We start from the raw sequence: 11991 nt of genomic DNA, 5'->3' as shown, positions 1-11991 counted from the left end.
ACAAACATGGCCTCGGAACACAAGATACCGAAAAGCCGAACATGAGTCATATAGTAGATATGATCAACATAGAGATGTTCACCATTGAAGCCAACTCATCTCACGTGACGATCGGACTTGGGTTGGTGAATTTGGATCATGTATCACTCGAATGACTAGAGGGATGTCAATTTGAGTGGGAGTTTTGTAGTAATATGATTAATTAAACTCATTTTCTTGAACAATAGTCTAAGTATCTTTGCAAAATTATGTTGTAGATCAATGGCTCGCGCAGTAGTACCCTTGAATTTTAATGCGTTCCTAGAGAAAGCCAAGCTGAAAGATGATGGGAGTAACTTTGTAGACTAGGCCCAAAATCTGAGAATTGTCCTCACGGTTCCCCAAAAGGCTTATGTCCTTGATGCACCACATGGTGATGCGCCCCCAACTGGTGACTCAAGATGTTATGAACGTCTTGCAGTCGCGTCTGGATGACTACTCAGTAGTTCAATGTGTAATTTTGTATGGCTTAGAACCGGGATTTGAAAGACGTTTTGAATGTCATGAAGCATATGAGATGTTCCAGGAGTTGAAGTTTATTTTTGAAAAGAATGCCCGGATCGAGAGGTATGAGACCTTCGATAAGTTCTATGCTTGCAAGATGGAGGAGAACGGGTCTGTCAGTGAACACATACTCAGAATGTCTGGGTATTCCAACCGTCTGGCTGAATCGGGAATTGTTCTCTTGCGAGAGGCAATCGCTGACAGAGTTCTTCAATCACTGTCACCTAGCTACAAAGGCTTTGTGTTGAACTATAACATGCAAGGGATGAATAAATCAGTCACTGAGCTGTTTGCGATGTTGAAAGTCGCTGAGTCGGAAATTCAGAAAGAACATCAAGTGTTGATGGTCAATAAAACCACTAGTTTCAAAAAATGGCAACGACAAGAAGGGTAACTCCAAGAAGAGTGGAAAAGCAGTTGCCCCTCCCATGAAGAAATCCAAGGGTGGACCCAAGCCAGAAACTGAGTGCTTTCATTGCAAGGGGACTGTTCATTGAAAGCAGAACTGCCCCAAGTATCTGGCCGATAAGAAGGCGGCCAACATCAAATAAGGTATATATGATATACATGTTATTGATGTGTACCTCACCAACTCTCGTTGTAGTGTGTGGGTATTTGATACCGGTTCGGATGCTCACATTTGCAACTCAAAGAAGGAACTACGGTATAGATAGAGGTCGGCGAAGGACGAAGTGACGATGCGCGTGGGAAATGGTTCCAAGGTTGATGCGGTCGCCGTCAACACGCTCTTACTTCAATTACCATAGGGATTAGTGATGAGCCTGAATAGTTGTTATTTAGTGACTGCGTTAAGCATGAACATTGTATGTGTATCTTATTTAGAGCCTTCTGATTCAAAAGAATTGATTTTTTATATGTGGATCATATGATTCTTATAGGAGTATTTTTTTAGAGCCCCTTAAAAGAATTGATTTTTATTCTTAGATAGGATTGGTTCCTATACTCTATATTTCAAGGGAAAATAAACATGAGCCTAGACTTAATGAAAAAATTCATATGATGTGTATTAAATGACATCTCTTTTCTTATTCTTATTCATAGGAATTGAGATACATAACATCTCATTTTCTACAAATTTCCTATTACTATGATAATTATCATATGAACTAGAGTACATGGTAAATATCCGGACCTAGTTGACACATGAGGTAGATTTGAGACCATGCGTAGGCCATGCATGCCTTGATAAGGGGTTTAGCACGTGGTCCCACAACATTATTTTTGACGTGCACAACAAAGAAATCTAGTACTATCAGTCTGCCATAGTGAGGAGTATCATATAGTAGTATCATACAATAGTATATGATACTATCATAAACTATTATAGATTACCTCATTTATTGACATGCATGACACATAGTAGCATAACAGTTAACATATTACGATATCTATCTATGTTACTTTAATTCTCATTTTTTCCCTTTAATTGCCTACTACATCAGCATCGGAGGGAGTGCTATCTAAATTGATCCCGTTATGACCAGTCTCAGAAATTTTCCGAAACGATCGATGCATCGCATACTACCTGACCAGCAATTCTAACCGAACAAAACCAGTACTACTACGTTCAAAAAAGAAAGAAAAAAACAGTAGTACTACCCCGCAACCCCTAGGGGCCACAAGTCAGCCTCGCACGCCCCACAGAAATGGAAACCCACAAAGTCGAGCCGCGCCCTCAGCCAAAAGCAGAAATGCTCTCCCTCGGACCACGATCAAACCCAATGACCCGTGGCCCCGACAACCTAAGCAGCCCCACAGGTCAGCCTCGCACCACAGAGCGAGCTCACACAAATATCTCCACGATCGCTCTAACTGGCCGAGCCCCCCCACTGCACTGCCAGCCCCGCGCATAAAAGTGTTTCAATATCGGCAGAAGTTTGGTGGTATCGATTTTCGATTTCAAAAACCGCCCTCCTCCGCCTGCCCTTTTCCGCCCGCTCCTGCTCCCCGCCGCATCTAGGGTTTCCGGCCTCCGAAATCGCGCCCCCGCCCCCCGCCGCCGGCGAGAATGTCGGCCAGCGCCGGGACCGAGAAGGCCGCGTCCCCCGCAGCGGAGGCGCCCAAGTCCGGCGGGGAGCTGCTCTACTGCGGCGCCACCAACTTCGACGCCATCAACCGGAAGCTGCCCAGCGGGATGCAGGGCAACCTCGTCTCCCCGACGCGCCTGCGCTCGCTCATGGGCGTCGACATCGTCTCCGTCGCCTCCGGATGCGGTGAGGCCCGTCGCCCCTCCCTCCCCGCGTCCTGCGACGGTTCCGTAGTTTGTTTCTGGTGGGATGGGGACTGGCGCGCGTCGAAATGTTTCGAATAGATTAGAGCGGCGCGGGTGCGAGACGAGGGAAGTAGTGATCGCGAAGAGAGGAAATGAAATGGGGGAAGCAGTGGATGCTGTCCTTATGTCAGTTGCTAGCAAGTCGATGCTGCTGGTTTGTGCCACAGGGCCTCCCTGTACTTATATGACATCTTCAGCAAGGAGTCCACTACAGCGTGACCTGCTAAGCACATGAAACGTGCGCGGTGCCGGAGGCCCTTCCAGCGTGGAAGCACATCTAGCTGGAAGCTGTTTTTTGAACGTTTACTCCAGATATTTGTCATTTCCGCAAACCTTGGTGGCATTTGTGATCTTAGGACGTGCCTGAATTGAATGGTGCGGTGAAATGACTCATCTGGCTGAATTTGCTAGTTCGTCTCTAGCTGTATAACCTCCATATTTGTTCCCGTTCTCTTCTCTCAACCCTGTTATCCCTGATTCCACAGCCTGGCAATCTCTTCATTGACAGCCGTGAAGACCTTGTAGTGCTTATTACATTCCTAAGTCTGAGACCGTGACCCCTCTGCATTTCATTAACCTCACAGTTCCGTCCATAAGTTCCACAGCGAGGTGCGTAGCCTAGGTAACTGCAGAAGGGTACAAAATGGCTTTGCTCAACACTATAAGCTGCTTTCTGTGCAAGCTTTTCTTGGTTGTCACTACAATCTTGTCAGGCAAAACAATTGTTTTGTTGTTATGTCAAACAGCCACTCTTGTCTAGCAAGGCCAGGACTAGGTCGATGCTAGCCTGACAACCAAATGAACCCAGGAATGAGTAAGCGAGGGAGAGAGGCAGGGATTGTTGTCTTAAATTGTTACAGGGTTTCTTCTCTTACCATGACATGTTTGTCTTCTGTCATCCTTAGTTTCAACTGATACCTTATTCTTAGCTTTACATACTTGGGGCCCCTACATACTTTGGCACTTTATTGATGATATCTTTAATTTTGCCAGCCGCTTGCCATTGTGTTGCTTTGGGTGCCGATGGACGTTGCTATACATGGGGTCGCAATGAGGTATAAATATAATAGCTTCATAGTTGATTTTGTTTGATGTGATACTCAGCACTATTACTTTCTAGCAGAAGGGGCAGTTGGGACATGGTGATACTCTTCAACGTAACCTACCGACTGTTGTTTCTGAACTATCAAAGTAAGATAACTGTCTGCAACACCTATTTCCTTACCTCCATATTAATTTTTTAATAGCTGTGTACTTCATATTATTGCTAAATTCACGAACTGAGCAGTTCTAGTCTAGTTGCAACGGTTATAGGTGGTTAAGGTTTCCTCAGTGTGTGTTTAAATGCTAATGAGCTATTTTTCATTGTGCAGATATAAAATAATTAAAGCAAGTGTTGGAAAAAATCATACAGTAGTTGTAACTGACGACGGGAAGTCCTTCGCATTTGGCCACAACAAATTTGGACAGTTGGGGACAGGTTCCCTAAAGAATGGTTGGTACTTCTTTCATTTCTTTTGTGGTTCATATGGCATCAACATTGTAAAATTGTTGTGTGCAGAAATAATCTTTACTTGGGCAATTATGGCTGTGTCTGCTTGGAGAATGCTTGATATTTGTTCTTTTGAAAAATTTCAACATGCTATCTCTTGTCGAGCCATTAATGATCTAATTTAGTTGTCCCATGCAACCTATAACGTCTTACAAATGTGCAAGACATTCCAGGTCTTTTAATTGTGGGGACTGATCTGCGCCGGCGCGCCGGCCCAAACTTTCGGCCGGCCGCGCGCGAGCCGCAGGATCCACCAACCCCGCGTCGTCCGCACCGTTGGATCCGCATGCAACATTTCCCCCCCTATGCAGCAAAATTTCGATGCGATGCAACAATTTTTTCAACGGTTGCAACAAAAAACAAAATTTGTAGCAAAAAAAAAATCTACGTGATCGTAGCAAAAAAACGAAGCTGATGGTGCGTGGTAGCAAAAGTCAAACGCTGGTTGTAGCAAATATTTATGTGACGTGTATGCAACTTTTTTAGTGAACGGTTGCAGCAAAACATGTTGCCGGTTGTAGCAAAAATTAACACGGTTGTAGCAAAAGTAAAAAACATCAATTGTAACGAAAAATCCGACGAACTGGAGTTGCAACCAAACGTATATGCAGTTTTTTTACTGGGACAAAAAATAGAAAAAAAAACGCTTGCAGCAAATATGACGCTGGATGCAACATATTTAGACGAAAAATGTTGCATCCACTGACCAGCGAAGCACGCGGATGGGAAAAATGTTGCATGGGTCCACGCGCGCGAGGGGGCGACCGGCGCGTGGGTGGGAAACGATTTCAGGATGACAGACTAACTTTTAGAATATTATGAGCAGCTTATTTTACCTTTTGGTTCTTACACTACTGTTTCTTGTCCCTGTTCTCAAATTACTGCAGAAATTGAGGCATCGCCAGTGCCCTGTCTTGTGACAGAAGTGACTGGTGTTGCTTGTGGTGGTGATTTTACTGTCTGGCTGTCTTCTTTAAAATTTCAACATGCTATCTCTTGTCGAGCCATTAATGATCTAATTTAGTTGTCCCATGCAACCTATTACGTCTTACAAATGTGCAAGACATTCCAGGTCTTTTAATTGTTCAGGATGACAGACTAACTTTTAGAATATTATGAGCAGCTTATTTTACCTTTTGGTTCACTACTGTTTCTTGTCCCTGTTGTTCTAAAATTACTGCAGAAATTGAGGCATCGCCAGTGCCCTGTCTTGTGACAGAAGTGACTGGTGTTGCTTGTGGTGGTGATTTTACTGTCTGGCTGTCATCAGTCGAGGGCTCTACTATACTGTATGTCCTACTAAAATTTGTGAAGCTTAAACATCTTGATCTCCTTTCAATTGCTTTTTTTTTTGTAGTTAGTGAGTGATGTTTGTCAGTTCTATAAGCAGTGTTTCATTCTTCTGTGCTTTTTCAGTACAGCAGGCCTTCCTCAGTATGGCCAACTTGGTCATGGAACAGACAATGAGGTTTATTGCTACCCTGCAACGCAAACCTGTCAATTTTATTATCATCATCATCATCAAATAATTCTGTTTTGATTCATGCTATTGCAGTACAATACCAAAGATTCGTCAGTAAAGCTATCATATGAACCTCAGCCCCGTCCCAGGGCAATAGCCGCGTTATCTGAGAAAACTATTGTCAAAGTTGCATGCGGAACAAACCATACAGGTACTTTCTAGTTTCTTTATTTTTAACATTTCTTTTGAATCGTCTGGATTAACACTAATCCCCACACTTCTTTATTTCTATTGCAGTCGCAATTGATTCGAGTGGCTTTGTTTACACGTATGTTCTTTATCCATCATTTGTTTGACACAGTTAAAACACACTAGTTATGACATATACTGTAATGGTTACATATGTTGTACCAAGTTCCTTTCTTTATTACATACAATCTGTTCAAGTCCTGTTTTCTCTTTTCTTATGCAAATAGTTGTGTTTTACTCTTTTCTTTTTTATCTTGCTAGATGGGGGTTTGGCGGATATGGAAGGTAAGATATTCTTGCCATGCATTTGCAATAATCTTGATATATCCAACAATATTCATCTCACCACTTGCTTATTACATAGGTTGGGCCACAGAGAACAGAAGGACGAGTGGCAACCTCGCCTCGTTGAAATATTTCAAAGGAACAATGTTCTGCCTCCCAATGCTATTCTCTCAGCTGGTTCTGCAAACTGTGCATGCACTGCTGGTATGATATAGCTTTCTGTGATGCATATAATGTTTTATAATGCATTTTGGTGTATAAATTAATAGAAGTTTGTTATTGGGCTTTATCATAAAAATATATTAGGAAGGAGCAGTTTTGAGCTTGTAGATTGCCAAATATAACACATGTGGCAAGCAGCTACATGAGTAGTTTTCCTTGTGATGTAACCTTGTACTCAGTTATGTTTGTGTAGCACATAGTTTATATATTGTCTGGATGAGCTGATTGTACAATTAGTGAGGCATTTCAGGAAAATGGCTTAGACCAATAGAGTTCGTAATGGAACGTAGCGTTCTGCACACCCGTACTGTTCCTAAAACCTGTCAAATATTATTGTACCAGGAATATTTTCTGTGATTGCATACATACACTTGGAGGCAGTTAATTGCTTTAGCAGGTTGTGTGTTCCAGTAGGCATTTCTAGAGCAAGGCTATTCATGAAGTTTTCTGGTCACTTGATGTTTTGATCATTCAGCCAAATGGTCAAATAATTTTCTGAAGTATGGAAGACATGTACATTTTTTGTTTATCTATAAGGTTTCTGCTTGGATTTAGGTGCACTATAAAAGCAGGCATGTGACATCATTGGCCTAGATTCCCATGTGTTTGGGTCTACAGTTATTTAAGTAGTTTCTTCTTCTTCTTCTTCTTCTTCTTCTTCTTCTTCTTCTGCCAGTTAGATGATATTTGATACCATATACCACTACAAAGGGCTTGTGACAAATAATAACCATATCCCTTGAATTCTGCCAACCAGATTGGTGTTGATCGTGTTGTACCATTTAGAACTGAAACTTTACCATTAACTATTGTTCATTTTGTTTGTTCACTAGGTGGGGGGCAGTTGTACATGTGGGGAAAAATGAAGACTACAGGCGATGACACGATGTATCCAAAGCCACTAATGGATTTGAGGTTCCTTACAAACTGTTAAAAATAATTGCAGAATATAGTGATGAACAGTGCCAATGTTGGCTATATTTTCTGTTATTTATCTATTGCTGCATTTAGCTTCCTGTTGAAGTAGCATTATTCTCAATCATATGTTTAATTGATATTTGTTTGCTTCAGTGGTTGGAACATCCGCTGCATGGCTTCTGGTACCATGCACCACGTTGTTGGCGCAGATGATTCTTGCATAAGCTGGGGTAATGCCCAATATGGAGAGCTTGGTTACGGTCCTAAGGGACAGAAGTATGTGTATTTAAAATGCTAATATTACATGAAATAGTAGCTAATCAAACTTTCAACTGTTAATCTTCTCTTACAAGTTATTCTTGTGCATAGGTCATCTGCGAATCCTAAGAAGGTTGACAGTCTTGAAGGAATGCATGTTACGGGGTAATTAGTAATTACACTAAATCACTATGTATATCTAGTAGCATCTCCTGTTAGTAGTATAGTCAATATTAAGTAGAGAGCACTTTCTGCAGTGTTGGTTGTGGATTCGGGCTGTCCCTGATTATTGTGGACAGAGCAAAAGCTGGTGATAAGCTTGATCAGGTAACTATACACATGTGTTCCTACATGAAATGTTTAACTGCTTAGTTACTTAAGAGATTGGAAAATTTAATGCAATATATCATTTGCATTGCTAAGGCTAATAAATAAAACAGGGTTGGATCAGTTAGCAGCTGTACTTTCTGTATTAGCATGTTATAGCATAGTTCTCATATCTACTCCCTCTGTTCCTAAGTATAATACGTTTTGGTAGACTACCAAAACATCTTATATTTAGGAACAGAGGGAGTAAAACCTCATTTAGTATGCATCGTCTATCAGATGTTATGTGTAACCTTTGGATTCCAGGCATTTCTTTTGGCCATGCAATCTTGAAGTTGAGCTCTGTTCGATAATACTCCCTCCGTTTTTATATACAAGCCCACTATTAAAAATACTTCCTGTAAAGAATTGATTAGATTTTTGCCTCATACGATGGTGCTTATTAGTGCAAATGTTGCATGCATCTATAGAGAAAGAGGCACCACATGCAACATGTTTAATTAGCCAGGAACACAAGAGGTTTTCCACACAATTAATTGTGTTATTTATTAGTTTGCTTTGTTTTCTTGATATGTGAATAATGGGATAGTGGCCTTGTATACAAAAATGGATGGAGTATACAACTCTTCAGCAACTAAAATAGCCATATTAGTAATAGACCCAGGCGATCAGTTACGTATGTATGTTGCATACAATGGAAATGTTAACCTTCATGCACTAGTCAACGCAATCAAAAGCCCGAATTGATGGGAAGGGCTAGACAATCCACATATACACTTCAACACCCCTTCTGGATTTGAACTCAAGACCTTAGACTCTGATACCATGTTAAGCTTCATGCACTAGCCAACGCAACCAAAAATCTGAACTGATGGAAAGGGCTAGACAATCCACACATACACTTCAATAGGAAGTAAGGCTAGGAGATTGCACAGTGAAACAAAATGTGTCACACATGTTGATCCATTATGCGTACTTTTTTGTGGGAAAAAATAGATACGAAAACATTGAGCTCCCTCCTTTAGTCCCGTGCCGTTTTAATTTCTTTGCGGCTGATTCATTGAGCATCCGCATGCACGAGTGATCAGATGAGGGAAAAAGAAAGGCAGCCCTTCCTGTTGCCAGGTGCTGGGATTAAATGCCGCATGTATAATTTCCAAGGAAAAAAAGGTCGCATGCATCGCATCCAGGTCAAACACTCCCTTACATGGAGCATACTGGAAGTAAATGCTAGGGGAGAACGAGTGGATGCTGCACCTCTAGCAAAGAGATTAATGGCGATGGTGGCGTGCTTAGTAAGGTTAACCGTGAGGTTTATTAGGGGCATGTTCGACCAGAAAACAACCACATTACTTCTCATTGGTCTTTGCAAAACAAAAATCGCACCTTCTTTATTGAAATTTAAGGAGTACCTCTTATGGTGCCTTCTTATCCCCATGTCTGTTCTTCATGTTTCCTTTGCACCTTTTGGCTGTTTGTTGTAGTTGTAGTGGTTAGACTAATAATACATATTTGAACACATTAACCCCAGAATATGTATCCTTTGATTACCGAGCTTACGTGTACATGTTTTTTTTGTCTCAGCTGGATATTTACGATGGTGATACTTCCACCCCAGGTTTGTATTCATCTTATTTTGCTTTACATCACACCATTGAACATATGCATTGGTCTGCAAGCTTGAAACATTTTAGTGACAAAAGCCAATCCTGATTTGTTTTGGTTTGATCTGTTACAAAAGAAAGCTTTGTCCTCTCTCTTTTAATATATATTCTCCTTTCATATTAGACAATTAGCTATCTTTTCAAGTACTTATTCTCTGCTTAGTTCTTACTCCCTCCGTTCCTAAATATAAGTCTTTTTAGAGATTCCACTGGGAACCACATACGGATGTATATAGACTTAATTTAGAGTATAGATTCACTCAGTTTGCTCCGTATGTAGTCCGTAGCGGAACTCTAAAAAGACTTATATTTAGGAAAGGAGGAAGTATTTGTTAGTGAGTAAATGCTATCTATTGTAATGCTTTGTTCTCAAGAACTCTACAGTTGTCTGCTGCATGTTGATATTTAACTTTATTTTATTGTTGCCTTTACACCACAACGATGTGAAGCACCAGCACCTCGGATATAGAATTATGTACCTTGATCTTATTAACTGAATAACTTGTCACTTTGCACCTCGTTGTCCAGTGACACAAATGCCATGTTTGTCAGTTTAACACTAGAAAACAAAACAACATCACAACACTTGTAGCCTATGTTGCAGAGAATGTGCTGGGTTCTGTTTAGCTTAGAGGTTCTTCATTATGCTGGTCAATACATTGTTAGATATTGCTTTCCTGTCCAACAGTTATTTATTAATCATGTAATATGTCTGAAGATCATTAAAAAAATAATCTGTAACCACAGTGTATCTAATTCACCGTGTATAAAACCCAAATCGAGTTGGTTTATACAAGAACTGTGTTGACTGCCAAAATACTGTACCATGTTTATGTGTTTACCATCCTACTGTTTCCTGTATACTCACGGATGGTTTTGTACCCTTCACTGCAGTAGAAGAGACCGTGGAGCCAAAGGTGACCAAGAAGGCACCTGCTAGCGCCTCCAAGTCCAACAAGCGGAAGAAAACCAAGGACCTCTCCGAATCAGAAGAAGAGGATGAGGATGAGAGCGAAGATGATGAGGACGATGATGCTAGGGGCGCAAAGGGCAAGCGTGGACGCAAACCATCGGGTAGGGGCAGAGGCAGGGGAGCCAAGAAGGCGACCCCAGAGCCGAAGCCATCTGGAAGGGGCAGAGGCCGGCCGAAGAAAACCGAGAGCCCGGCTGAAAGCTCGGGGCGAGGTGGGAAGAGAGGCCGAGGCAGAGCCCGGAAGTGAGGGTCCTAACATAATAGACCTCGGGGAGCCTTTTTGCTGAAATCAGGTCTAAGCGGATATCTAACACCTGATGTGATCCAGCCCAATAGCCATTCGAGAATCTTTTCTGTGTGCGGTAGTAACCTTGTGATTGCGAGTCTGGAATGTTAACATGCGCAACCGTATTATTCATTGGTGATTGTGAGGGGAATTTTCTGCTCGGTCCCAAGCAGTTGATGTCAAGCAATCTTTCAGTGGATCTGCAGAAGTTTTCATGATGCTGCCGAGTGTTTGTATGAAACATCCCGTCAACAGAAAAACTCTGAGAAGGAACATCAGATCATATAATGATTCGAGCCAATACAACGTGATCCTGCAGTCGTCCTGACAGAAGCAATCTGGGCTGGAATGGGCCTGTGGACACGGTAGGCTTGTTTGTCCAGCACAAGCTTCACCCACCCAGACCCAGTACAACGAAACAGCGACCACTTTGGCTCCCTTCCTTTCACCCACAAGTGCATTATTTTCCCGTCGGTATTCGATTTCCTCCTAGTACTGACACTACTGTATGAGCACAGGTTCGCAGGCCAGCGTACGTACACCTTCTTCCAATACTGCCTCCGAGTGTACCCATGGCATGAGGTGCCAATACGCATCCAACGGTACATGAATAGTTTACTGGTACCTCTGGCTCTCCCAACTGAATCGCCAGTACCAACTGATAAATAAAGTTGATGAAACCAGGCAGTTGGGAGCATGCGATCGATCGGTACGAGTAGCAGTAACATGGCAGTGTCCCTTCCCCGGGCTTCTTATCCATGTGGCCATTGGATGCTCCGTGCGAGGACGGCGACAATAAACACGACGGCACTTGCACATATCTATCTATCTATATACAAACGGACGGCCATCCACCGTAAACATATGCCGGCGTCCTCGGCCACGTTTCGTTGTCCATGACTCTACCATGTGCGTCCGTGCGTGCCTAGCCTACCTCCAAGGCTCCACTGTAGCAGCAA

The 11991-nt window shown here is 42.3% G+C and overlaps 1 protein-coding gene across 2 annotated transcripts; it reads left to right on the top strand.

Annotated features, from left to right (window-relative positions):
- The first annotated feature begins 2447 nt into the window (after positions 1-2447).
- LOC123428018 (protein RCC2 homolog) lies at positions 2448-11215 on the top strand. 2 transcript variants are annotated; one of them, XM_045112167.1, is made up of 17 exons: positions 2448-2777; positions 3830-3891; positions 3960-4027; positions 4210-4331; positions 5276-5340; positions 5637-5677; positions 5805-5856; positions 5944-6061; positions 6148-6178; positions 6361-6384; positions 6464-6588; positions 7440-7521; positions 7678-7800; positions 7894-7947; positions 8040-8109; positions 9694-9727; positions 10668-11215. In XM_045112167.1, the coding sequence occupies exons 1-17, from the start codon at positions 2573-2575 to the stop codon at positions 10991-10993; spliced, it is 1602 nt and encodes a 533-aa protein (XP_044968102.1). In that variant the 5' UTR covers positions 2448-2572; the 3' UTR covers positions 10994-11215. The 2 variants fall into 2 exon arrangements, with proteins under 2 accessions (XP_044968102.1, XP_044968101.1); XM_045112166.1 differs by lacking the exon at positions 5276-5340 and having other exon boundaries at positions 5572-5677.
- The last annotated feature ends 776 nt before the right edge of the window (positions 11216-11991 follow it).

Source organism: Hordeum vulgare, chromosome 2H, assembly GCF_904849725.1.
Source record: "Hordeum vulgare subsp. vulgare chromosome 2H, MorexV3_pseudomolecules_assembly, whole genome shotgun sequence".
NCBI classification, from domain to species: Eukaryota; Viridiplantae; Streptophyta; class Magnoliopsida; order Poales; family Poaceae; genus Hordeum; species Hordeum vulgare.
Note: the sequence above shows the minus strand (reverse complement) of the source record. Positions and strands in the feature narration are given on the sequence as shown.

Bases quoted from the DNA above. Each gene is read 5' to 3' on its own strand.
- LOC123428018 (XM_045112166.1), top strand. From the start codon at position 2,573: ATGTCGGCCAGCGCCGGGACCGAGAAGGCCGCGTCCCCCGCAGCGGAG. The intron at 6,179-6,360 runs GTATGTTCTTTA...TTATCTTGCTAG, and splicing joins TCGAGTGGCTTTGTTTACAC to ATGGGGGTTTGGCGGATATG. The intron at 8,110-9,693 runs GTAACTATACAC...TTTTTGTCTCAG, and splicing joins CTGGTGATAAGCTTGATCAG to CTGGATATTTACGATGGTGA.